The sequence below is a fragment of the Lissotriton helveticus genome, chromosome 2_1, assembly GCF_964261635.1.
Source record: "Lissotriton helveticus chromosome 2_1, aLisHel1.1, whole genome shotgun sequence".
In the NCBI taxonomy this organism is placed as follows: Eukaryota; Metazoa; Chordata; class Amphibia; order Caudata; family Salamandridae; genus Lissotriton; species Lissotriton helveticus.
Genome location: NC_136059.1, coordinates 1,740,995,199 through 1,741,023,053, shown reverse-complemented (window position 1 = coordinate 1,741,023,053; position 27,855 = coordinate 1,740,995,199). Strand labels below are relative to the sequence as shown.

The 27,855-nt window shown below is 44.7% G+C and overlaps 1 protein-coding gene across 2 annotated transcripts in view; it reads right to left on the bottom strand.

Annotated features, from left to right (window-relative positions):
- SVEP1 (sushi, von Willebrand factor type A, EGF and pentraxin domain containing 1) overlaps positions 1-27,170 on the bottom strand; it is a 1,097,507-nt gene extending 1,070,337 nt beyond the window's left edge. Inside the window, exon 1 of one of the 2 annotated variants that reach the window (XM_078676696.1) lies at positions 26,017-27,170. In XM_078676696.1, coding sequence (XP_078532822.1) covers positions 26,017-26,535 — 519 coding nt within the window. In that variant the 5' untranslated portion in view covers positions 26,536-27,170. The remainder of the gene's footprint in view (positions 1-26,016) is intronic. The other variant, XM_078676697.1, reaches the window with a different exon arrangement.
- Between the last annotated feature and the right edge of the window lie 685 nt (positions 27,171-27,855).

Here is a 27,855-nt window from a genome sequence, read left to right as displayed (position 1 = left end):
TGGGGGCTGATTTCGTTGATGGGGACCTGCATGAGCTGAACACAATTCGTTTTGCTTTGTTTATTTCAAAGCACACGCAGGTCTCCACCAACGAAATCAGCCCCCAGCTCGGCAGCATTCCAAAACGCCCAGTAGTCAGTCCGGCCCTGCTGATGTGAACACCAGGGTAGCAGGGTAGAGGAGCTTGGGGATGAGTTCTGAAAAGTTAAAGCTGGATGAGGGGAAGCAATGGGCGAAGTGTGAATGGGGTTAACGTGAAAACATGAATAGGAGGGGTGTGGATTTGAGGATGAAGCAGCCATGAGGGAAAAACAAGAAAACACATCAAATCCTTTGGAATGCTGAAAACAAAATAAAAAAGTTGTTTTCTGAATTTAAACAGGGGAACGATACAAGTCATCTAATCAAAAGGATGGTAAAGAAGCTAGCTCTGGGAGAGTGACAAACACAAGAGGAAGGAAAGCTGTCAAAGAAAAAGCAAGCAAATGCAATCGACAAGAAAGCCAACCAATGGTAAGCAATAGGCTGACACAAAGCCCACTATTAGTTTTGATATTGTCGACAGTAGGTCTTTCGTAATAAACAGAAAAAAACTGTTTGTAGTCGAGCCCTAAAAATAACAAATATAAAGTAAAAGAAAAAACACTGAACTAGAATCATTATAATGTGAAGTGTCATGATTAAATAAATGAATTCAATAAATTGTGGATGGAGCCAGGTGGCAACGCGTGCAAACGGAAAATAAAGCATAACTTATTAACTCATAGCCACATAAGCGAGTAGTGGAACATGTTCATATAAGGCTGGAATAAAAAATAAAAGTTTGTGTCAATTAAGTTTCCTCTCAGTATAAGACGACAAATCACATATAGTGCCACAGCCCCGATTTCTACTATTCAGAAGGTACAAGTTTATTCATATTGCTCCAGTCCTGAAGACAATCTGAGGCCTTGATGCTCTGGTTTCTTTTACCTTTGTTAACCCTCTTAATCTGTAGAGATTCAGAGGGGCCCTCCAAAGCATCCCATTTTGCTTCTTACTTCTGCAATGGCCATCATAAGAGAAGCTGTACACTATACCTTCCTGTTCTATAGTACTATTGGTCAGACTATAAGAAACCAATTGAGGACAACATGCCTCCTTCTAGATTCTAGTGAAATGCATAAATACTTCACTTGATACTTATCTACTGCCTATCCCCCATTTGCCTCCATGTACATGTTGCTCCTTTACTGAATTTGGTGCTTGTACATCAAAGGCTCGTGTTTCTGTCATAGCCCACCGCTGGCAAATGCCAGACCTCGTTTGTTTTTTCATCCTGTTTATTGCATAGTTTATTCACTAATCAAAATCCAGAACGTTGCACCCTCTTGCTCATCGCTTCCAATATTTTCTCCGCGCTTCTCATCTCCGTGCCTTTGTTAGTTCCTACTGCAATCCTGCAAAAAATAGTTCTGATCATTCTGTTCTCTGCCACCCACTTCTGTCTATGGCAAGCTCTCAGCAAAAGTGGCTTAGGCACTCTCCTATCAGGTATCACTTTGTGTGCGTGTGTAGTAGAGGGTGTATGGCATCTGGCAACTCTAAGCGTTAGCTAACCACCTATACCTAGCCGGTGATTGTACTGCTGCATATCAGTGCACGGTGGAAGTCAACTTAGATGTGCATTATGACAGCTCAGTGTATTTGTAATAGAGATGCAGTATGAGTGAGAGTTCTGTGAAGGCAGGGATGTGGAATTGTATAAACGATCTACATTCTTGTGATGGGGTGCTTCACAAAGCTACTTGTCCTTTTTGAAAATCCATGAGGGGCCTGGCTTGCCAGCCAAGATGGCGGCAGCACTATAGCTGGCACCGCAGCCCTCACCGATTTGAGGCCATCTTTGACCAACTCCTCTCCGGTCTCTGAGGGTCAGGTCCTATTGTGAAATGTTAACGGTCTACTAGACCACATTAAGTGATCCACTGTCCAACGATATGTGAAGTGCATGCACCCAGGTGTGGTTTCCTTCAAGAAACCCACTAGTTGGGCTACAATTCTTCCTCGGTCGATAATGCTACGACCGGGTGTTTCACTCTGGCATTTCCCAGTGGCTCTTCTGCTGCATAGGGGATTTATTCTTGTGGTATCTGCCACCCACGTAGGGGATTTATTCTTGTGGTATCTGCCACCCACGTTGGGCCCCAGGGGTGCAATGTGGAGATTGAAGACTGCCTTGAAGGCTGACCCTATAATCATCTCTCAGCCTATGCTCTTAAACAGCAGCTTCAACCAACGCAGCAGTCACTCTATGACCTCCTCATAGTCCTTCCCCCAGGCACTATTCTGATTGGAGGCAACTTTAATACTGTCCCTGACTCCGAGTTGGACACCTCAGACCCTTGACGCTATGTTAGTTCCTCTCTCTCTGAGCCGACTCGATGGGTCTTTGCGACACATGTAGGACTTGACACTCCTCCATGCACATGTATCCTCATGCATCTGCAGCGCATAAAATGCTGTCACTCATTAATCAGATTTGGCTCCCGCTCTCTGACACTCTTCATCTGACTTGAGTCCAAACTCTCCCTCATTTCAGATCATGCCACCCTACTCCTTGAGATGGGATCTCTCCAGGGGCACCTAAGGGCGCATGTGGCGTCTTAATGTTTGGAAACTGGTGGATCAGGAATGCTCGACTACGTGGAGGAAGGGGTCAAGCCCTTCTTCACGCTGAATTCCGACACAGTGACTTTCACTTGGACCCTTTGGGCGTCTACCAAACCGGCTCTTCGGCTCCTGATCAAGGATTATATCTGAAAGGTAGACACATTTCAAGCCATCAGCTGATTTAGCCCGTCAATTGATGTTGACCAGATCCCGACTGAAACAGCTATCTTTGGAAGAGGCCTGACAGTGTTGGAGGTCATTGTATCAGCATGTGAATAAACACAGAGATAAAGGTGGAAAACTCCTCTACTGGCTAGCAACTAGGGATGCAGTATACAGACTCATACCCTCCATTCCAGGAGCCTTGGGCATGTCACAGAGGTCGCACAGGTCTTTGCGGATTAATATCTTATGTTCTATGTGGCGACATCCACCTCTGTGCATAAACTTGAATCACCACTATTGGCAGAGATTGCACTGCTTAGGATCCCATCATCCTTGGCACACAACCATTATCAGCCAATCCCGACCAAAGAGATTGTTGGGGCCCTGTCGAAATTTGCCTTGGGGAAGACACCGGGCCCCGATTGGTTTCCGGTCAAGTTCCTAAAGCACTACTGATCCCTCCTGCTTCTTCATCTCCTGGCATTATACATGGAAACAGTGAACCAAGGGTAATTTCCCCTGCACTTGGACATGACAACAGTTGTTGTGATACCCAAGGCAAGGCACCACTCTGACTGGTACTCCTCGTATAGGCCTAGCTCTCTCATCAACGTGGACATTAAGGTGATTGCTAATGTCTTAACTCCCTTCCTGAGTCGGGCCCTCTAAGTCCGGATCTACCCAGACCAATGTGTATTCATTCCACACGAGCACACACCCCTGCATCCACAGAATCCAATTGACTCTGTCCCAGGCACACTGCTTAACTGCTCCTGCAGCCTTGTACTTAATTGACTTTGAGAAGGTGTTTGATACTGTTGTAAGGCCATTTTTGTGGGCAGCATTGCAGAGGACATGTTTTGGGCCCTTCTTATGTAAACTGGTCACCCTTATTCATGCTAGGCCTACTGCATAGATCCGGGTTAGCGGTATCCTTTCGCCATCCTTTCCGTTCTGCACAGGCACTCGTCAGGGTAGCCCCCTTTTCTTCATCTCATTTGTTAGTGATTGAACCGCTGGCATGTCTTATCAGATGTGACACTCGCAAATGGGGGTTTCCTTGGGTGAAGGACCTGAGGCGCATATAGCCTTATATGCAGATGACCTCTTGCTGTTCCTGGAGGACCCGATATTATCCGGTCCAAGATGCTTGGAGATTCTTTGCCTATAGGAGTAAGCCAAATCTTTACTGGTGCCGGTGTCGGGCACCGCTGGAGTAATTCTTGGTGCCCTGGGATCACATTGAATCGTCTCTATATTAAGTACCTCGGCATACATAATATATCTATTCTTCTGGAGCTAGCATGAAACCTTAACCTGAGTCCACCTCATGACGTGGCTGACCAGAGACCTGCAACTGTGGCGTAAATTACCCTTCAATAACCTGGGGTGAGTAGCATTGTTCAAAATGGTGTGTCTCTTGTGTTTTCACTAAATCCTTACAAATTTCTCACTTGCCTGGGAACCCCATCCCCCAGAACCTTTTTTGCTAAAGGGAGGGGGGCAAATGGCCTCCTCTCCAAGCCTTATTAGGCCCGGGGACCCTATCTCCCAGGAGCCTTTTTTAATGAGAGGGGATGGAGGCTATGTGGCCTCCCTCGCTGAGGTTTATTAGGCCCTAAAAAAAACCATCCCCCAGGGCCGTCTTTTTAATTAATGGGGAGGGGGCACATGACCCAACCTCCAGAGCCTTCTTAGGCCCTGGGGACCCCAGGGCCATTACTACAATTAAAGGTGAGGGAGCTGTGTGCCTCCCCTCCCTTAGCATTGTTAGGTCCTAGGAACTCCAAGCCTCAGGGTCCGTTTTTTTTTATTCAACAGGAGGATGCCTATGGCCCCCTTCCCTGAGCCTCGTTAGGCCCTGGGGACCCCAGGGCCATTACTACAAATATAGGTGAGGGAGTTGTGTGGCCCCCCTCCCTGAGCCTTGTTAGTTTTATTTATTTTATTTATTTATGCGTTTTTATATAGCGTAGACTTTACCCGAAGGTGTCAGAGCGCTTCACAATACAAACAGAACTGATACATGAGGAGAACATTACAAGTGAACAAATTACAAAAGCAAACATTAAGTTACATGAGGCAAAAGTGACAATTGTGAGCAAACAAAATACAAGAGGTAGCAAACGGTGCATTACAGGAGGAAAAAGTGACATGTGTGCAGGTTACAAAAGCGTACAGAGTACAAGTAGAGGTATAGTACTGCAATCTATGGCAGACACTCAAACACAAGAACAAACGTTACGTAGGCAATGGTGGCACTTGTGCAAGTATTGAAAGCAAACAAAATGTAAGAGGTAGCAAACAGTGTGTTACAAGAGAAAAGTGACGTGTGCATGTTACAAAAGAGTACCAAACACAGAGGTAGAAGGGTAATACTGCAATAAATGGCAGACTCTCAGACCACAAGAACACACTGGGAAGGCACTTCCATAGTCATGGAGAATAGAATTTTCTATAATGAAAGGTCTTCCTTCAGATAATAGAGAGGGTGTGAATTAAATTTGGAAGTGTCTTTGAAGGAGGAGAACTTTGAGGTCAGTTTTGAAGGCCTGGGAGGAGGAGGTGGTCTGGAGCTGAGGCGGAAGTGAGTTCCAGATTCTCACCGCGTTGCCTGAAAAGGATTGGGCCATCGATCTTCCTTTCTTGAAAGTGGGAGGTTCAAGCAGTACATTTTCCGCATTACGTGATGGTCTAGAGCCTCCAGAGAGTTTCAGTTTATTTGCCAGGTAGCGAGGAGAGGAAGAGTGCAAGGCTTTGTGGGTGATGCAGGCAGTCTTGTAGATAGATCTTGCCTCGATGGGAAGCCAGCGGAGGGTGGATAACATGGGTGTGATGTGGTCGCTTCTTTTGGCCCCATAAATGAAACGAGCTGCTGGATGGAGAACGGATTTAAGGGGGGACAGGTGGGATTTGGGGAGGCCAGTAAGAAGAGAATTGCAGTAGTCCAGTCTGGAGAGAACCAGCGATTGGACCAGGGTTTTAAGGTCATGCTCCGGGAAGAAGCGACAAATCCCCCAAAGAAGGCGCAGTTGGTATCGAGCAGACTTTGGAATTGAATTAATGTGGGAGACTAGATTGAGTTTTGTGTTGAGTATGACACCAAGGGATTTTGCGCTGTCGACAATGATGAGTTTATTGTTCAGTAGATTCATCTGGTCCATCCATGATTAAACCGGGGGGAGGAAAAAGTGAGGAGGAGAGGAGGAGGAATTCAGCTTTGGAGGGATTCAGAATCAGTTGATGTGTTGACATTCAGTTTTGAATGGAGTCCAGAGTAGAGCTTAGGACAGAGAGATCGTGAGTGGAGGCAACCTTGATGTAGATTTGAGTGTCGTCTGCATAGAGATGATAGTGGACCCCAGATTTACTTAGGAGATTTCCCAGTGGTTCTAAATAGAGATTGAACAATGTGGGTGCAAGTATAGAGCCTCGAGGAACACCTTGACCTACTGCCAAAGGAGATGAAAGACTGTTCGCTAATTTGATCATTTGGGATCTATCAGAGAGGAAGGAAGCAAACCATTTAAGCACAGTGCCCTCCATGCCCATTCTCTGTTGAAGAGTGTTGAGGAGGGTGTTGTGAGTGTCAGTGTCAAAGGCTGCAGAAAGGTCAAGGAGAATTAGAAGACAAGACCCCCCAAATCGAGTATCCGCAGCGCGTCATCAATCAATTGCAGCAGGGCTGTTTCACAGTGGAGGTTGGGGGAGAGCAGTTAGTATTCTTGATGAGATCAAATAGATTTTTGGGTTTATTTTTAGCTGAGACAAGGAGGGTTCTGAAGTGTGATGCTTTCCCAAGGAAGATGTGCTTGTGGTACTTGGATCTTGCTGAACGAAGCGTGGCTAAATTATCGGTGGAGGGAGCTTGCCTCCATTGTTTCTCCAGGAGTCTTAGGTGCTTCCTTTCTTCATAGAGGGATTTGTTGAACCAAGGTGCTGAGGGAATGTGCCTTTTCTTTTTGCTTTGGAGAGGAGCGACGTTATTGATTTCGACTGCAAGGACTGAGAGGCATTGGGAGGTGAGTTCGTCAACATCTAGGTTCAGGTCTAGCCTTGGAAGTGACAGCAAAGCTGATTCACAGAGGGAAACAGTGTCAATATTTTTAGTGTCACAGAATCAGGAGGTAGCCCTCTTAGGTTGGCCAAGAGTTATAGAGTGTGCTAGGTGAAGAGAGAATGGAATGAGGAGGTGGTCAGACCAGTCTACATGAATAGGGGTAGTGATAGAAAGCATGCCTGCTTTAGAAATAACAAGGTCCAGGATTGAGCCCTTAGAGTGTGTTGATTCTGTGCAGTGTTGGATAAGATCGTTTGTAGAGAGGAAGTTGGCCAGCAAATTCGCGGAAGAGTCTTGCGGTGAGCCCCAGTGGAGATTGAAGTCACCCACGAAGGTCTGATTGTCACTTTGTGAGTATTGGTTGTTGATGAAGTCAGTGAGTTCCTCCATAAACGAAGGGCTGATGCCAGGCGGGCGGTAAATGGCATGGAATCTGAGGGGCGAGCGGTGGTGTAGTTGAAGCTCAAGAGATTGGCCTTCAAAAGTGCGGAAGGCGCTGATAGGAAAAACCTAAAGTTGAAGGGAGTTTCTAAAGATGATTGCAACACCTCCCCCAACTTTGTCAGTTCTGTCATTCCTAAAAATAGAATAGTCTGAGGGTAATAGGAGATCAAACATAGAGTGAGAGGTATCGTTGAACCAGGTCGCTGTTGGGAAGAGCATGTCAATATTGTGAAGGGTGATGATATCGGAGATTTAAAGTTTGTGTTTTATTGCAGATCTGCAGTTGTAGAGCAGACAGCGCAGCTTTGTCAAGACTGTTTTGGTGACGGGGCACTTGGGCTAAGAAGGGTGATAGGGATATTTTACTTATACGGGGTTCACGGAAGGGTTTAGGTGGATGCTTGGTTCTGACAGAGGAGATGGTCGGAATAGTGTAGATAGTTGGGTTATTCGAAGATGCAAGTTGAAGAAGGGTGGCGTTCAAGGGCTTGTGTGAGTTAACGATGTTTGCAGATGACAGGTTATGCTTGGCTATGATGGGGGTGAGGGGGCGAGGTGCATCTCATGGGAAGGTGAGAGTTTTCCAAAGAAGTTGAGGTGAATGAGAAAGTGGAAATCTTGGAACTTAAAAATGAAATGGTAGCTACAAGCTGGGAGATGGAGGTGATAAGAGAGCTGCTTTTCAAGAGAGAGTATGGCAGAGCACGGAAGGTTGGGGTTCTCGATGGCAACAGGAGGGGGTGAAATTGGTGGTGGAAGGCAGGGAGAGGTAGGGGGACAGGAGGAGAGTTGGGGTATAGGGTTCATAGGTGGGGAAAGGTGGAGGTTGAGAGCGGGAGTTGGTGTATCAGAGGTGAAGGGAGAGTTGTCTTTGTTGGCGTTGCTCGAAGGAAAGGAATTAAGGACATATTTAGGGGGAGATTGGTGCGGATCAAGGCGGTGGGGTAGAAGGGGAGGGGAGGACTGTGTGGTGTCATAGAAATGAAGGAGGTTTGGGAGGAAAAGAGGGGAGGTGGTTGGAGAGGTCCTGTCGGCTAGGATAGGTGGCTCTGAGGGAACGGGCATCTGGCAGAGTGAGGGGATTTGGGAGAAGGGGAAATTGAAGAAAGGAAATGGTTCTGCTGGGCCCGATGGATGGAAATGGAAAGGGTTACCAAGGGGGCAAAGGGGGTAGCACAGCATTGCTGGAGGAGTGGGGGAAAGGAGAGAGAGATGCAATGGGTTTGTGGAGAAATCGGGGTAAGAAGCGAGGGAAGGAGGGGGTAGAGAAGAGGGGGAGAGGGAGGAATGAGGGGAGGATAAGGAAAGTTAAGTGGGGGAGAAGGTTGGAAGAGAGGTGGACTAAAAAAGGGAGTGGCAGGTAGGAATAGGGGGGGGGGAGAGATTGGAGTACCGGGACGGTGCAGATTGGATGAGGAGCGTGTTAGCTAGTGGTAAGGCTGAAGTGATGAAGGGGGGGCATACTGTGAAGTGGGAGGAAAGGGAGAGGCGGGCACAGAGGAGGAGGAGGAGGGAAGAGAGCCGACTTGTGCTTCTCGAGGGTGCAGCCTATTGGAGTGTACTGGGGTCAGGGGAGGAGAAAGGGAGTAATGGGTGGAGCTAGATGTAAAGTCAGGGGAAAACCCGGTCACAGAGGAGGGGAGTAGGGAGGGGAAGAGGTGGTCAAAGAGAGAAAGACAAGTGTCTTTACCTTGGATCATGACAGTACCGTTGTTATAGAGTGAGATAGTGAGGGAGCCGTTGAAACACACAGAGGGGGACAATTTTAGTTGTTTCCCATGAGGGATAGAGGAGGAGAAGGTGACCTTAAGGGAATTATATAAGCTGGTGGACCAAGAGGGGGTGTCGTGAGTGAAGAAAATGAAATTGTTTTTGAGCCTCCCAAAACGACCATTGTAAAATTGATCAACAAAAAGGGAAGCAGGGAAATGTTCAATAGTGTTATGTTTCTATCGTTTTACTGAAGCTTTAGTCTGGCCAGGAGGATAAATGATTTTGTAGCAATTAATTCCAGCCTTAACTCGAGTTGTGGCCATGTTGGAAAAATGAGGAGGAGGAGTGTGGGCGGGGATATGAGAAGGGTGTTACTAGGAAAGCGGTGTTGAAGAGAAGTATAAGGACAAAAAGGGGGCACATATTCCAGACGTCGGTGAGGCTATATGAACTAATGTGCCGTCCGGGAAGTGAGGTGGGTATTTGTTGGGCCCTTCATCTAGGTATACATAATGCCACCTGGCACTAGATAATATTTACAAGGGAATTGTTTACATATGATAGGACCACCTGGACCACTGTCAGAACCACCACAAAGCAAATTTAGTCAAAGTAAAACAGATTATAAACGAACACCCAGTGACCATTGGTGATCACTGTACTTAGCATTAGCCTGTAACAGAACCACATTCGGCACCAACCGCATCTTACGCCCATAATCTCAGCCGACTATTATTGGACCCTAATCTCCTGAGAATCACTAACATTAGGGGCAAAGTCCATAGGGTGGAACAAAATCTAACTAGCAAAAACAAAATATGCAAAACAACCTCGTCATCATAAGGCCACCTTTAGAGGTACTCAGAACAGGGTGCGTAAATCATAAAACACGAAAAACATTTCCTAGCACCACATATACGTAAAAGGGCCTGGCGCCCTACAAACCTTGCAGTCTCCCTGGCCAACTGGCCATCTCAGAGGGGGACTCAAATGCCCTGAATCCATAATATCAAGGCTGCTGCCAATACAGCGAGAGTCCTAACTCAATCAGAACTGTCCCCACGGATAAAGTGGCCTAAACAGTGCAGCTGGCGCTACTTGCTGCGCAGCTGTAAAAGGCCCCAGGGACCCCAAACCCTCGGGCCAGTTTTTTTTAATTCAAGGGGAGGAGGCTCATGGCCCCCTTCCCTGAGCCTTGTTAGGCCCTGTGCACCCTATCCCCAGGACCATTACTACAATTAACAAGCATTTGCAATGCAATAGGTCTCGCATTAGGAAAGTTTGGGCTATTGGTATTGTAAATTACAAATTTTGTATTTTTTGTTTTGTATTTTAAAATAGCTAAATTAATAGCTTTGTCATTTACAATGCCAATAGTTATACCTTTCGCAAATGTGACACCTATAGCATTTGTAATGCAATATGTGTTGTATTTACGTGACTTACATGTATTGATATTACAAATAACAATGGCTTTTAATTTCTTTTCAATAATTATTACTTAAATAAAAGTTATTGTAATTTATAATGGCAATAGCTTAAAGTTTTGTAAATAACGTTTGTGAAGATTATGTTCAGTGTATTTTATTGTGACGAAAATCCAAGAACAGAAGTGACATATTAACATCTTTTTGTTACATCTATACTACTATAATAAAAGAGAAACTTGCAGGCTTTGAGGCAAGTAAACGCGGGAACCACTGCGCCAATCTACACACCCGATACACCGGAGAAATCGGCAGGGTGTGTAGATGGTAATAGGTTATATAAACTTTAAAAAAAAAACTTATTTAAAAAAATTAATTAAAAAAAAAATAGTCCCCCCCAAAGTAGCGCCGGCCGCGACGTGCGTGCTCACGTCGAGGAGCGGCGTCAGAGCGGCGTCAGAGGACCGGCGGACATGGCGCGGGGACGAGTGGTCACGTGAGCAGCAGCAGACAGGCCAGCGGCGGTGAGAGACCAGTGGAGAGGTGGACATGGCGCGGGGGAGGAGCGGCGGCGGACAGGCGGTGAGGAGCAGAGCGGCGAGGACCTGTCAACTCAGGAGCGGAGAATGAGGTAAACAGGCGGGTGTCGGGCCAGGCGGGGGACGGGGAGTTACTAAAGGCAATGTCGGGGCAGGCGGGGGTCGGGGCAGGAGGGGGACGGTGACTAACACCTCCAGGCGAGGGTCGGGCCAGGCGGCAGGCGGGGGACGGGGCGGGTGGGGGCATGGGCTGCAGGGCAATGTCGGGGCAGGCGGGGGTAGGGGGAAGCCTGAAAGCACCCGGCCTAGGTCGGGATGGGCTGCTAGTCATTTATATTTGACTGACAGAACTCGCAAGTTTCATGCTTGTGAAGTCAACCTACAAGATACACAAAGAAATTAACCCTTGGCATCCTCCCAGACACCTCGGTCTCACATTGTTTAAAAAAAAGTTCTGATACCATGAGTGGTGTAGTTCCACCAATGGTTACTTACACACTCACGCACGTATCGGTGAACCGTTACGAATGCGACGGCGGTGTGTGTGAATGGAGGTATGCAATTAATATGGTACAGTGGATACAAGAAGACAGCTAGGTTGTATAATTGTAATCCATTGGCAGAGTAGAGGGGCAAATATTGAATAAACCGTGTATCTACAAATAATTTAGTAGATACAGGGAAATGTATATTTGGTGTAAGAGGTCATCAAGTCCCCTGGTTTCCCTCTTAGCATCTCCTTTGTATTCTAGAGTTGTGGTCCTAACTGAACGCAGTTTCAGGTGAATCACGTTTGACTGATTTTAGTCACAGCAGATAAGTGTCAAATGAGGCAACAAGAGATCTAAACAGCAATTAATGCTTCGCATTGAATGCAGGTCTGCTCGACCTAATCAGAGCTAAAGATTAAGAAGCCTAAAGACTAAATAGTGTCCTTTCAGCACGCATGCCAGGGACGGGACAGATAGAAAAGCAGGCACTGTCACAAGCTGTGGCATAATCTATGCAGATAAATGTCCGACTTCAGCTTGTCCGGCCCTTAAACCCATCCTTTTTATGTTAAGTGAGCCCTTGAAGTCACACTAATACAGTCACTGACTGAAAAACCTGGTTGTCCGGCTTTTGGATAAACAAGGAAATCCCAGCTAGGCACAGTTGTTTTGGACATTCTCCTAAAAGCACCATCCTACCAGGACAGTCTACCTAATGAATTAACTGTGCTACTGTAATAGCGCAGTTCACCTCTTTAAACATAAAACCATCATCTCCAGACTGCCCGATGTCTACACAAAACCCCGATTCACTAGAAAAAAAAATGTTGGCCCTTTAGTAGCAAGATATTCAGTCCACCAGGACAACAGCTCTCTGTACACAAATGCCACTGGAGAAATCAACAATGTTCAATCAGAAGAACCCTTCATCTGCAGTATAGCACTACAAATTACCAGCACTCAATAAACCATCCAAACACCAATCATGCCTCCATCAGGGGCTCACAAGTTACTCATGCTGCCCAACACACCGCTGTGAACAGCATGGTTTTTAGGACATCTGGTAGGCTTACTGCTAAGATAAAACACACACACAATATGGTGAACCATCAGTGGTCTCTTCACATCCCAGTTGCCATGCCACAGGCTGGGATAATCGGGCATTGCCAAGCAGAAAATACAAACTTTAAAATGCTGCACTTTTTCATAGAGCAGAAAACAAACCATGAGCAGATGAGTAATTGTTACAAAGTGTAAAATCAGAATAGGTGACTGGTTCCTGCGAAGCACTCACCGTTCACCAAATCTGATCTGATCTGTTGATGGAGGCATGGAAAAAGATTTAAAAAATTGCTCCTAGCCAGCAGAAGCCTTTTTAAAGCTCGGCCAACTGAGAGAGGGAGCAGAAACAGGTTTTAAGGCCTGAAATGGTGTGGGCAGGAAAACCGCTATGTTCCAGGGGTGGGCTCCAGGCAGATATCATGTGAGGTGGCCCTGGGGCCATCAATGGCTCATGGAGGGGGGCCGTGCAGCCCCCAAACCGTTAAAAAAAATTCTGGCCATGGGGATGGGCTACCCGTGCCTTTAGAAGCTCAGGGAGCATAGCTCAACTCCCCATTTAAAAAAATGTCAGCCCTGGGCGTGGGTTCCCCGGGGTATATCATGGCTCGGGAGCAGTGCCCCTCCCCTTCATTATTGAAATTGTCCTCTGGGAATGGGCTCCCCGGGTCCTCTGTTGACTCAGGCTGGGAGGACTGCCCCCCTCACTTTATATGCAAATTTCGGCCCATGGAGGTGGGCTCCTCTGAGCCTTTCATGGCTTGGGGAGGGTGGGCCATGCAACACCCCTCCGCTTATTGAATACGGCCATGGGGGCGGGTTCCCCAGGACCTAAACTTAATGAATGTGGCTGCCATTTTGTTTTTTGGGGGGTTTTCAGACCTATGAGAGTCCTGCGGCATTGCAGGAATTGTGCTAGGTTTTTATGTTTTTGGCCCCAGAGGGTCCCTCTGGGTCACCTCGTGGGGTCCAGGGGTTCAGGGTATCCCTACCCTGCACCCTTATATTCGTCAAACTGTGCCAAAATTACTAGCAACAAAAAAACGCACATATATATGGTTGCCAGTAGGTAGTTATAGTTAGGACCTAGTTTCCATAGGAAAAGCTTTTTTTTTACTTGCCTGTAACTTTTTTTCGTTGCTTACCCAATCTTCATGTAATTTTCCCAAAAGGTAGGTTCTGGTTGTCATGGGAAATTTGGGGGTGATCCGGGCAGTGGGGACCGAGAATTTGGAGCGCAAAATAAAGGTGCGTTTGTAATGTTAAGTCCCATAGGAAACTTTAGCCACACCTGAGCCCGAACTACTGAAAGGACTTACACCAAATTTGGCAAGGAGGTAGATGTTGGTTCAAGGAAACGCCTTTTGCCTATTTGGTGTAAATCTGTTCATTAGTTTTGAGAAATGTAAGCCGAAAATTATAGTGATATGGAAATTGTGTGGCTGTGGAAATTTTGAGATGATTTTGTGATTATTCGTGGATGCACCTGCCAACGGGAATGCTCTGATTGGCTGGGCAACACCTGAACAGAAGGTTGCGCCCCTAATTTTTTGATCGGAAACAGTTCCCGGGGCTGAACGTTTCTGAAAAAGCTAACATAAGGGGTCAGTGTAGAGGTACTCTGACCCCATTTTTGAGAAATGAGGGTGTTAGTGACACATGTTATGTGTACCGTCGTGGGGACGTCGCTACTATCGGTGAAAATATTTAAAAATATATATTTGTACACACTAGTCGATGACTTTCACACACTTATGTACCTACTCACATATTCACTCAGACACTTAAATGCCTATTCACATACCCACTCACACACTTATATATCCAGTCACATACCCAGTCAGATACTGATGCACCAATAGTCATATCCATTCAGTTACTCAGTCAGGCGCTTGCAGACTCATTCGGAGAGTGATGCACCCATGTACAGACACTCATACACCCGCTTACAGACCCAGTGTGAGGCTTTTGCTTCCACGGACACACTCACTGATAGACAGACCCAATCAGACAATTATGCACCAACTCAATGACCAAGTCACAGGCTCATGTACCAATTCACATACGCAGCCAGAGAATCATACACCCACTCACAGACCCATTCAGACACTCATGCACCCACTCAGAGAACCACTCACACACTCACACGCCCAAAGACTCACTCAGACACTCATGCTTTGACTCACAGACCACTGAGACACTGATCGACTCAGTCACAGATCCAGCCTGACAATCATGTACTGACTCCCAGAGCCACTGAGAGACTTATACTTCCACTCATACATTCACTGATAGAGAGATACACTCCGAGACTTATGCCGCCAGTGACACACTTACTGAAAGACTCATGAGTCTACTCTGATGGCCACTTATAGACATATATGCTGTGACAAACCCACTCAAGAGACTTATGCATGCACTCCATAACCGAGTGATTCATTAATACAGACTGTTATAGAGATACTGAGATATTGATACATGTTTTTATAGAGTTAATTAGATAGTGATTTATCTAGTTGATGGCTAGAATTAGTAAGATAGTTATAATTGTTGATTGTGATGGTGGCTATTAAATCCCTGCTTTTGCTTTTCAATTTTGCAACATACCCGCGAGAATCGCAGGTATTGACATCATTGCGATCTCCGGTGTCACCGCAAAAACAGAAAATATGTTTTAGCGATGATCTTTATAGAAACTCTTTAGAAAAACCTGATTTTCGAGAATACCGTAAGAAACCTCTAGTGTGTAAAATACTGTAATATGTGTGGATATATGTGTTTCAGACTTTATGAAAAAGGCATTGTTGCTGCGGTTAACAACGTTATTGCGACGTCCCGAATAACCACGTAGAGGGAAAATAGGTCTTAAAGATGGTTTTTAAGGATACTCAGTACAGAAATATGAGTTTAAATATGCTTTGAAAGAAGTATGTGTGTAGTAATATGTGGAGTGCAATGTTCAGAATGGATTTTTTTACATATTATTTTTGGTTGGGTTGGTAGTCATTGAATGTCTGCTTTTATTTTCCATTTTCGCAACTTGTTCGCGACGATCGCGACGTCATTCCGAAGATTGTCAACCACTAAAAAAAACACATGGCTGCCCTATAATTACCTTGATGTGATAAATAAATTGCGGTCCACAATATCTGTGAATATAGCACAAGATGCATTTTGGTAATTGTTCTATGATATGAACAATACTTTAAACTAAAAATAAATAATAAAAATCCATCAAATTAAGAAAGAAAAGTGAGAATAAGAGACCGACTTGGGCAGGCAAGTGTTCTTATCAGAACATGAGCAAAGATAATAAATACATTTTCTGTACTGTTATGATGCCTATTTGCAATATAAGTTATTTCTATGTCGATACATAATACATATAAATTCATAAAGATCATGATAGTAATACAATTTGAATCAGCCTATAAACATATAGATCTTAGTCATGCCCAATACTTGGCCACAGAGGGACCGCTAGCTATAATTTCCATACCGCAACTGAATATAACACATTCCATATTATATATATGTATATATAAATAGAACACTTCACTGTTGTCAACCTACTAGGCAGTGGCTAGCGCTGTGCTAATAATAAGGTGAAGAATTAATTATGTGATCAGAAATAGAAATAAAGGAGCATTCCTATTGTGTAGGTGTCAGTTCTACCCAATGGTATTACATTTATATATCCCACATCTGCCTGCACATCCATAAATACATAAAACACCTTTGATACGCTACATCCATGCTGGGAAATCACAACAATCTTTATCAGACTCTATATCATGGCAAATGCCAGTGGGAAAAGATATATGCATAATTGGCCTCAATGGTGGTAGTTTGAATCAGTACCTTTACCTGCAGGTAGTGCTTACAAAATAAAGGTGAAAGTGAATTCTGTATTAAAACCGTATGGTAGCTTGACAAAAAAAACGACTTCTGACAAGAGTGCCTTTTTAGGAAGATTATAACTCATGTACCAAATATACCGATATGGTATTTATCCTATATGGACCACTAATTCCTCGTCCCTATTCAACCATAGAGATGTTTGCTATTCATTTTTATGATGTATCTGGATTCTAAGATCCTTAGTTGCTTCTCTCGATCTCCTCTTCTGATGTTTTTTTTATTTAGTCTATTCCATAGTATGTGAGCAATCTGGGATTACTCTCATGTTTCACATATAAGTGACGGGCAACTGGATAAACCTGATCATTATTTATAATCCCCCTTAGATGTTTGAGGAACCTCTTTTTCACAGGTAGTTTAGTACTGCCTATATATGTCAGTCCACAAGGGCACTCCAGTACATAAACTACATACTCCATGGTACATGTGATTAGTTTTCTGATTTTGGTCTTCATATCACCTGGCAACTCATATTCTTCTTTATTTCTACTGGTTTTGCAGCCTTTGCTGGCCCCACATTTTTTTAAACCTTTAAACGCTAGCCAGGTGGGTTTGCTGGGCTGTTTATAAATAGGTACAATGCTAATTCTAAAAGCCTGTGGTCTCCTATATGGGATAGTAGAGCGTTCTTCCATATCTTTGCCTATCATGGGATGTGCTTTCAGTAGGTCCCAATGTTTCATCATTGCCTCCCTGACCTTTTGTGATCTTTTATTGAAGGTCATAATAAACCTGGGGGTAGAATCATTCCTGTCCTCATTAGTTACTTGTTATTGTTTATTGTGAAATAGGACCTCCTTATGTTTTAATCCCATAGCTCTTTCTTGTACTACAGGATTCTGTTGGGGTATCCTCGTTTTTTAACCTCTCTAAGATTATGTGCTTTTCTTTCAAATAATCCTGATCTTCTCTACAATTTCTGTGTGCCTTTAGCAGCTCCCCATAAGAAATATTCCATTTTAGGGAGGCAGGATGGTTGTTGTTGTGCATGTAGTACGGTGGTGCCTGCTGTACTTTTCCTATGTAGAGTGGTTTTTAACTTCTTATTTTCTACATGTACTGCAATGTCTATGTATTCTGCATTTTTGTTGCTAATGTTATATGTAAACTGTAGGTTTAGATTGTTATTCCCCAGTTTAGTAATTCATTATTTTGCCTGTGATGTATTGCCAACCTATAATAAAAACAAATCATCAATATAACAAATCCATAATGGTTTGTGTTGGGTGTATTTGTCATTTCCTCCACCCACACCACCTGCTCCTCCCACCAGCCAAGGAAAACATTTGCAAAGCTGGGGGCAAAGCAGCTACCCATCGCTGTCCTGGTTTTTTGTCTGTATAATGTTGTTTCAAATAGAAATATTTTATTTGCAAGACAGTAAGTCATCATCTGCTCTAGCATGCAAGTATGCTTATATAGAGGCATAGATCTACTCTTAAAATTGTACAAGCATGCCTCTACCCTTGATTTTGTCTGATACTAGTATACAATGGACATACATCTATGGTGATCATGCTCTAAGTGTCTTCCCAAGTGATGTAATGGAATCATAGATTCTTTTCATGAAGTCTATACTATGCCGACAGATTTTGGATATACAGTGCAGCAAATATTTGTTAAGACTGCCCCCCTCCCCATTTAATTTAAATGGCGATCCTGGGGATGGGGTCCACAGGGCCTTTTAAAAGCTTGGGAAGGGGGCCATGCAGCTCCCCTCCCCTTAAATTATATTTTGGGCCCTGGGGTATGGGGTCACCAGGGAAGAATATGGGTCAAAGAGGGGGGCTGCATGAGCCCCCTCCCCCTCTTAAAAGCTCTTAAATGGTCTGGGGCCTGAGGGATAGAGGTCCCTGGGCCCAATAACTAAGGGTGGGTGAGTAACTCTGCTCCGCAAGCAGAGTTCACTGGGTTTTTGCTACGGAGCGAGCAGTCCAGCAAACACTCCGCCACAAGCAGAGTTTTACTTCGCCCACCCTTTTTTTCATGGTTCTGGGGCCAAGGTGGGCATGTGCTGGGGTCTTGTGGATATTAAAAACCAACCTGGGCTGCAAAACAAGCGCTTGATTGAGTTCACCCTCAGGATGCCGCAGCCGCCTCACTCTTAAGTTGTTTTTCCGGTGAATTCACTTAATCACTTTCACTTGATGTTTTCTTTTCCACGTCGCTCTTTACTGGCTGGAGGAGCCAAAGATCAGACACCGCCCTCTACCTGTCAGAGGGAGTAGTGCAGCCCTGCATCATGCCAGCTTGATGGACTATCGTCGTCGCCGAGAGGACTGGTACCAGTTACCACCATCCTGCTGCTGATTGCCACCTTCATCATGTCCCCAACGCCCCGCTCATCAGCCCAAAGCCACTTAAGTTGACAGTGGGGGAGGGGTGGTCATGCTTATACTCTAAGTACATGGTATTGGGATCCTCGGGCTGCTCTTGTCACCCATCAGCTTCTGTTCCAGGGTCACGAGGGGCCCTGCACTGGGTGTGTGGAAGAGGCGCACCTCTGAATAACATTAATGCTGTGTTGCACATGATATTGTAGTGCTTTAGTTTTACCATGTTTACAGGGTTACTCTCGTCATGTTGTGGGCTTATGGCTATACCTTGAGTCTGTACAAAGGCTTTATAGCAAAGCACAAATACTTGTTCCCATGTAGGCTGAACTGCCGCAAGTGCTCGTATTCCTTCCTCCCATGCAGGTTGTTAATCCGCACTGTCTTGGGAGAGGAGTTGGCCTAACGGCTAGGGCGGTCGACCTTGAATCTGGGGAACTGGGTTTGAGTCTCGACAATGACACTGAACAAAACTGGCGCTACGTAAATCGCTCTGATACCTGATTCGGGTCAAGTTTGCGCTATATAAAACTCTGTTTAAAAAAACTCCTATCGCAGGCGTTTTACATTTTAAGCAGCAAGACAGGAGTGACTTTACTGTGTGCAGCAACAGGAGTCTCTCCGAGTCTGACTATGTACATGGATGACTGTGTTGCTGGGGGCTAAACATGTTGGCAGTACGGGTGGCCGAGCAACTCTGACTACACATGGAACTCCAAGGAATTTGGTGGAGTTTTTCAGGAACTCTGTGGAATTCGATGGAGTGAAGCTCTGCGAGCTCTGCCCAGGCCTAAGGGCTCGAGGAGGAGGCCCTGCGTCCCCTTCCCCTAGGTATTTAAATGTTGCCCTGGAGGTTGGTTCACCAGGGCTAAAAATGGCTCGGAGAGGGTGGGGCACCTGGCCCCCCTCAGCTTATAAAGTAAATTGGGCCCCGGGAGATAAGGTCCCAAGGCTGAAAACGGATTCAGTGCTTGTGTCCTGTAATGACTGCCAGCAACATTTTTGCATGTTGCTGGGAGCAAATCAGGGCGCTCGCTCCCACGGGTCTTACTCCTGTGGGAATGAGATGGCCCAAGGGAAAAGAGCTCTCAGGGGCCTAACTGGACATTTTATTTTTAGGTCTTGCCTAGGCACTGATTGCGCTGTCTCTTCGAGACATGCAGTATTCAGGTTATGGGCTTGAAGCTCTGCCCATGTTTTTAATTGGCTCCTTTAGCTGCCTTTTGGAAATGCTTTTTTTCCTTCTGTTAATTTCTTTAGTAGTCCCTCCATAGTGCCTCCTTTTCTACTGTTGTAACCTCCCATAAGGACTGCCCCTTTAACATGTGACATTTCTCAGTAAGTTTTATTTACAGTTTCTGAGCACTCTTTTGTTAATGACTTCTTTGTCATAGCCGTTGTGGCAGGCACAACTTCTAAGCACTTCCACAATATGTTGTTTCTGTAATTTGATTTGTTTTTTTTTATGAATTTCAGTTGCTTAGTGTGCGCTGCTCAGTAAGAGTGCCTGCATTACAACATTTTGTTCCTTTTTTTAGAACACACCACACTGTGCTTTATGTTTAACATGGCGGCTGCATGCCTTTCTTTTGTTCTGCACTTGGCACCCAAACATTTTTTACATATTCTGAAGACATGCTCAAATTGTTTTGTTCCACTCACCAGGAACTCTTGAGAGCTCAGCCTGAGGGTGCTTAAAGCAGGCAAAGGCAGCATGCGAGGCAAGGGAGGCACTGAGCACAGCACATCTTCCAAGCACACAGCTTGACTGCCAACCATCCACCCACTTCAGAAGCTGTGGAATTGTTTGATTGCAGCTCTCTTCGCTCCCCTCACCCACACCTTGTCGCTCACATTCAAATTATTTTGTTCCATTCGTCGGGTGGGAACTCTTAAGAGCTCTACCTGGGGCACTCAGAGCAGACAGCATGTGAGGCGAGATGACACAATACACAGCATCGCTTAAGAGCAGGCAGTCCAGCTGCAAGCGCTTTTCTTTTGTTCTGCACTCGGCACCCAAACATTTTTTTAAATTAACTGCAAACGTACAACACAGTTTTATTCTGCTGACGTCACTTCAGGTTTCAGTCCTTCCCACTGTAAAACTAATTTATGCTGTGGGAGGCTTGTGATTTGTGCCTTCCATCCTCAAATAGTTTTGCTCAGCTCGCCGGTCAGGAACTATTGAGAGCTCAGCTCGGGAGGGCTTTGAGCAGGTGGCATGCGAGCCGGAGGGGGCACCATGCACAGCACCGCTTTCAAGCACGCAGCCCAGCTGCCAATCTTCTTCCCACTTCAGAAGCTGTGGAGTTGTTTAATTGCAGCTCTCTTCACTCCCCTCCCCCTCACATAGTCAATCCCATTCTTTAGGGTTTACTGTGTAAGTAACCAATGGTTTACATTTTTGTATTTAGAACGTCCAGTTAACATGTTTGTCTGCCAAAATCCTTTAAGAAGTTGTTGGCAGAGTAATTTCCTGCAAGCCAACAGGGGGCGGTACACCCTCTAGGGACCGCCCCCAACCCCACGCAGATTGTGTTACTCTCCAGTTGCCATGTTGCTCCATCTAAGCTCTGTTGTGCAACTTCACAACAAAGGCGGTGCTACAACTGCACAGAGTGTCTCCTCCGCCTGCCAAGCTCTCAAAAAAACTAGTCAAAAAACATATATATAACCTACTGGCGGTCGCCAATAAGAATATAGTTAGGACCATGTTTCCATAGGAAAATCATTTTTTGACTTGCCTATATCTTAGGCGCTGTTTGATGAATCTTCATGAAATTGTCCAAGACAAGTGCCTCGGTGAACCCTGTTGTGCATGGAAATTTTTGGGGCGATCTGTTTAGTGGTGGTCGAGAAACAGGGGGACAAAATAAGTGTGTTTCCTATGTTAATTCCCATAGGACCTTGAGGCGAACCTGCAGCCCGAAGCACTGAATGGAATTACACCAAATTTGGCAGAAAATCCATTCAGAATTTGTTGAGAAATTTAAGAAACCAAAGATAGTGATATCTGTAGCCACAGGTGCTTCCCGATTACTCACAAAAAAATGAAAGAGCGTGTGCAGGGAGATGCAGAGCTCTGATTGGCTGCCAACACTTTAATCAGGAAGTGTTGGCAGCCCTCTTGGAACTTAACTTCAGCCATGTCCCCCCAAAAATGTCAAAAAAAAGAAAAGAGGGCAGGATAGGACTAACCTGCCCCCCAAGTCTTTGCACTGGAGTTCTCCTTGCAACAAATTCACTAAATTCACAAATTTGCTCCAATACTTTTTTTTATGAAAACCAAGCAGGGTTCCCACACTAGTTTTCAGAACGGTCCCTGGGTGGGGCAGGTCCTGGGGCATTTTCTAAAAAACAGAGAGGGGCACATGGGGTCCCACCTCCTAAGGCTCATTGAATCCCTGGGGACCAACATGTCCCGGGGCTTTAATAATAAAAATGGAGTTGGCGCACATGGCCCCCCCCCCTTCCTGGACTCTATGAGACTCGGGGACACCATCTCACCGGGGCAATAACACGTTGTTGTAATACCGGCTCCTGCTATGTACCGGGTACCTTCTTCTGGGACATAGCTGTTTGCTTATGCTTGGCTGGAGCTTTGACAGCTCCCACCAAGCATAAGGAAACACTTCGGTTCCAGCGGGCAGGAGCAGTCAAAGTGTTCCCACCCACTGGAAGCAGAGGTTTAATCTCTTTCCCTGCCCACAGACATGCAGGCAGGGAAAAAGAAGAAACAGATTGCTCCTGCATGGAGGGAGCGGCATTTCCAGCAGCTCCCTCCATGCAGCAGCAATTCTGGCTCCCACAAGAAGAGAAACTAAAGGTCAGAAAGATAAAGGTGAAAATGAACAGAAAGAGGCAGAATAAAGGTGAGAAATGAGAAGCAAGAGGGAGAATAAAGGTGATAAATGAGTCGTAAGAGGCAGAATAAAGGTCAGAAACGAGAAGAAAGAGGCAGAATAGTCAGCACAAAGCAAAAAGAGGCAAGATGAAGGTGCGAAACAAGCAGATAGAAGCAGACTAAAAGCCAGCAACGAGCAAAAAGCCGCTGAATAAAAGTCAGCAATGAGCAGAAAGAAGCTAAATAAAGGTGAGAAACGAGCAGCAAGAGGCAGAATAGAGGTCAGAAACAAGCAGAAAGAGGCAGAATGGAGGTCAGAAACAAGCAGAAAAAGGCAGAATAAAGGTCAGAAAAGAGCAGAAAGTGGCACCATCTATAAGCTCACAAATTGCATCACTCATGACATGTTAAATGACTTCATTGCTGACATCACTAATAATTTCTCAAATTACATCATTGACGACATTATTGATGACATCATACCATCATTGTAACACTTCACTATAGGGTTTGTGGCCTTGAAGTAATTCAACATAATGTGTTGGACAATTTTTCATTAGCCTTAGAGGGAGGACCCGCAATTTTAACTCAAAAGGTTGCCAGGTATACATTTGGCACGGTCAAGACACTTTTTACCATGCCTTATGGAGAACACTCTAGTAGTTTAGTAAAATACACATCATACATTCCTGAGATGGGCATAATGGAATGCAACCTTATTGCTATGCTTACACCATCGGTTTGAAATACACCACCTCTAAGTAGGACAACCCTACATTCTCCAGTTTTTAATAATCTGCAATTCCTCAAAACCTTTAGTAAAGATCCGGAAGTAAACATCTACCCTTTATAAATCTCTTTGGTATGTAGAATTTGTCTACAGAAGTTTATAACAACTACTTAATATGGGCTGGTGCTCAAATATCCACTGGTGAATATTCTATTGTGTACAGAAGGTATGGCCTTTCTCACAGATGTTTTGGATAGGCATTGACTTTAAGCCTCAACCTACTTTGAAACATACTTCTGAAACCCACGTAAGGTGTGTTTAACAGAGAGTAATACTTGCACCCCAAACTTTAGTGATTTGTTGACAGTGCACAACATAACTTTCAACATGCACTATCATGCTTATTACCACGCTACTGACCAACACCTGTACACTCAGTACCTCATTTCTATTTATGACTATGGTGTTGTTGTCTGTGATATCAACAATGATGTCATTTGAGATTTCTTCACTGATGTTATCAAAAATGTCATTTAATACCTGATGAGAGATGAAATATGTGAGGTCATAAGCAGTGCATTGCTGGGGCTCAAGTTATAGTTAGCCCAGTAAACTATAACTAGTGAATATCTTATTGTTTTTGCTTTAAAATAATAGTTTTTATGTTATTTTACTGTGTATTCCTACTTTTTTTAATGTGAGCTAAATCTTAATACCTTAATTAACGATAACTTCACTTTCTTTAACCTTCAATGTCAATTTAACATTTGTTTTTTTAGTAAAAAACACACACATATATATTGTTTATATATATATAAAGACAGACAGACAGAAAGACAGACAGACAGACAGACAGACAGACAGACAGACAGACAGACAGACAGACAGACAGACAGACAGACAGACAGACAGACAGACAGACAGACAGACAGACAGACAGACAGACAGACAGACAGACAGACAGACAGACAGACAGATAGATAGATAGATAGATAGATAGATAGATAGATAGATAGATAGATAGATAGATAGTCAATCTGATCTCGTGAGTTTAGCATTAGAGGAGTTTGCTAGATGAAGGGGGCCGGGAGGCTTACGCGCACTGCACGGTATTTGATGCAAAAGTTTAAACGCATGAAATTCTCCTTCATCACCAGCACCAAAATTCGACTCCCTCGCCTCCTGAAACTGATATTTTTAAACCAAAGTTTAATCATGTATTTAACATAATAGATATTATAAATGGCAGACGAAATGTTAGTACCAAATCGACTGTATGATCTAAAACATTGCTGTATAAATGAAAAACATAATTTGGTCCTGAGACACCAAAAGCATTACAATTATGTGTATTTCTCATATTCTGTACGATTAATACAAATTTGCTTTCTCAGTTAATCACTATATTTAGTGTTGTTCTTCGAGACAAAATATAACTTTGTACATCCAGAAGGACCCACCTGGCATGGAAACATGCCTAATCTTGTGGAATCAGTGGAATGTACGAGAGAATGTGATAGGGTCATGCGTGCCCCCATTGAATATAATGTCCTCCCACACGAACCCTCATCACAGACTGGGACATGTCTGTTCAACTGAGAAGTGATTGGTTCATATCACATACGCACTCCTTACCGTCGCTACATCTAAGAAAGAAATAAAGAAAGAAAAGCAGAGCATTTATTCTCAAGGCCATTGGAACTATGTGATTGTGCAGCTCGGGTGCTTTTTTGTATAATTATGGATGACGAATTTGGATTATGGATTTGCAACATAATCCATAATTTTCTGCGTAATCTGAAGATGTTAACAAAAAAATAGTTTGTAGTTTAAAAATCTAATTTTTAAAACGCTGCAAAACGTGTTGCCGCACAGTTGCAGGAACTGTGCTCATCTCATTTGGTCACCGTTAAGCTTGGTTACTGTATTTATGTCTTAAACTGATGCTAACTCGGTGAAACACAAGTCCATGGAAAGTTAAGGTTAAAAAATGACAAAATAGCATTTACTGTCACAAAGACTTCGCAAGACATATCTTTTCCTACACAAATACTATAGTCAATCCTGCCGCACAATTTCAGTTTTCCCGGATAATCCTGCCTACCAATGAAGACATTTTCAAACCCCTGACGTACCTATTACCATATAATTTAAACCATTGATTTCAAATAAACATGATGTCAGAGGATTAATTCAACAATAAATAGTTATGCAATAAAAAACACAGAGCTGTACACTATGGTCTTCAGTATATCCAGTGCTTGGAAATGAGCAGCCAGTGCTGTCATGTACTCAGTACCTACCTGCACTTCTTTAATTTTAAGGGGAGAGTGGCAGCAATTATCAGCATATATCCACATTAAAAGGTGGTTACCAGCACTTCTATTTTTTAAACAGGTACACATAGATAACGCACACCTGCACTTCTATATTTGAATTTCAAGCGCTTTGTTTATCAAATAGAAGAAAAAAGATTAATAGCATTCAGGACAAGGCGCACGTATGACGTCACCGTAAATAGCTACAGTTTGACGCGCACGTGGAGTTACTTCACGTTAAGTGCGTGGCGCCCCTGCTCTCGGTGGAGGGAGTTATGAAAGGCAACTGGCGCGCGAACAGGTTACAGTCATAGCCTTACCGCCGCTTGCTGGAAAGCCCCCTTCGTGTACGTTCCTCCTCCTTTGTAGGTGATGGCCGGGATCTCCTTGTTCAGCAGGGAGCACTTGTGCTGGTGGGACTGGCTCGCGGAGATGTAGTCCACGCGGGACTGCACGTTGTTCTTGGAAGAGAACGTCACTATGGCCACTCTCGTGGCAGAGGGCACCACGGGGAAGTCCGACAGCAGCTTCTTCACGAATTTCAGCTCGTTCACGAAGTTGGCGTAGCCCACGCTGGACGACTCGTCCACCAGAAAGACCATGTCGAGAAGGCTGCTCTTCTCCCGCAGCTTCCGGACGTTCCTCTTGAAGAACTGGCCCAGCTTCTCCACTTTGTTCTCGGTCGTGTCCAGCTGCTGCCTCCGGCTCTCCGCGAGCTGAAAGACATGCGAGCTTGTGCTAAAGTTCAGGCTCCTGTACAGGGGGTTCTGGTGAAACGATGCCGGCCAGCACCAAGCTAAGGACAAGAAACAAAAGGAAGTACTGAGAAAGAGCCACATTTTATCCTGTCCTGTGGCCGGCCTGCCAGCTGCGCAGAGGTGAACTCTGTTTTTAGCTGAGGACTTTTCCCTTGCAGCCCAGACTGGCCTCAAAGTCCCATGTTCCAAGTTCTGCAGCAGATGTCTGCCTCTCTTCAGTCCGCTTCTCCACGGAGGACTGAAGGCTGCATTTTTTTCTCCTTTTCCAGCCGGCACTGGCTCGTGGCTCCGTTGAAAGCTATTCCTTTTCCACTCCCTCACTTAAACCGTACAATGTCTGAGAAAGGGGGCAGGAGCAGTGGATTTATCTCCCCCATCAAACACACATGCACAAACACCCACCCACTCACTCCCTCGGCCCTCGCCCGCCTCCCGCCGCTCATGCACGAGTTGTTGAGATTCTGTGTCACCAGAGGCCAGGGTCTGTCAGACTGTGAGCATTCCCCCACGAAAAAAAAGCCACCAACAGGCTTGATTGATCCCACATGTCTGGCAGTGAGTTGCAGACGCTGTTGTGGGAGATGGTGAACACAGATAGGAGGAGTGCGTCTGCAATTCGAAACGCGTTGTATGTAAATCGAGGTGATTTTGAGTGTAGGGGTAATGGGGATTCACTACCTACGCCCCCTCCCTCCCTGCAACACCTCAGTGGATTTTGTAACGGAGAGAAGGATGGATTATTTTTCGCAAGTGGAGAAACAGATGCGAAACGATATGTGATTATATGGCGTGTCGAAAAGTACACTACATATGGTAGCATAATTTTACTTTGGTGCAAATAGTTAAATCAATATGAACTGAGGTTCTGAAGCAGTTTTGTGTTGCTTTTACAATAAACAGTAGGTTTTACATTAGCTTCCCACAGGATTCGTTAATTTGCACCGAGTAACTATATAACATCATTGTTCTCTCACAGACACAATAAATAACTACATTGTTTTCTCACTTCCTCGAAACCGCACCTACCACCGCAAACAGAAAATGGAGTAAATTAGCACAGCTTTGAAAATACATAAAGTGGTACTAACTAGCGCAATCCGACATTTTGATTAACGTGGTTAACCTGAGCAGCTGGGGCATCTAAACTATTTAACAGAATGCGAAAAGCTATTTTTAAAATTCGCCTTTTAAGGCCTATTGGGTTGCAAATACTGCCGAAATTCGTTCCACAGGAGTACCTGAAATGGGCACATTTGGTGGTTTGAGCAGTTGTTGCCATTCTCTCTGGCAAAATGAGGCACTTGGAAAATTATGAGAACTTGTTACCCAGGAATTTATTGTGGCCCAAATGATTCTCACTGGACACCGTTTTGCTAGTGACTGCCATAACAAGCATTTACT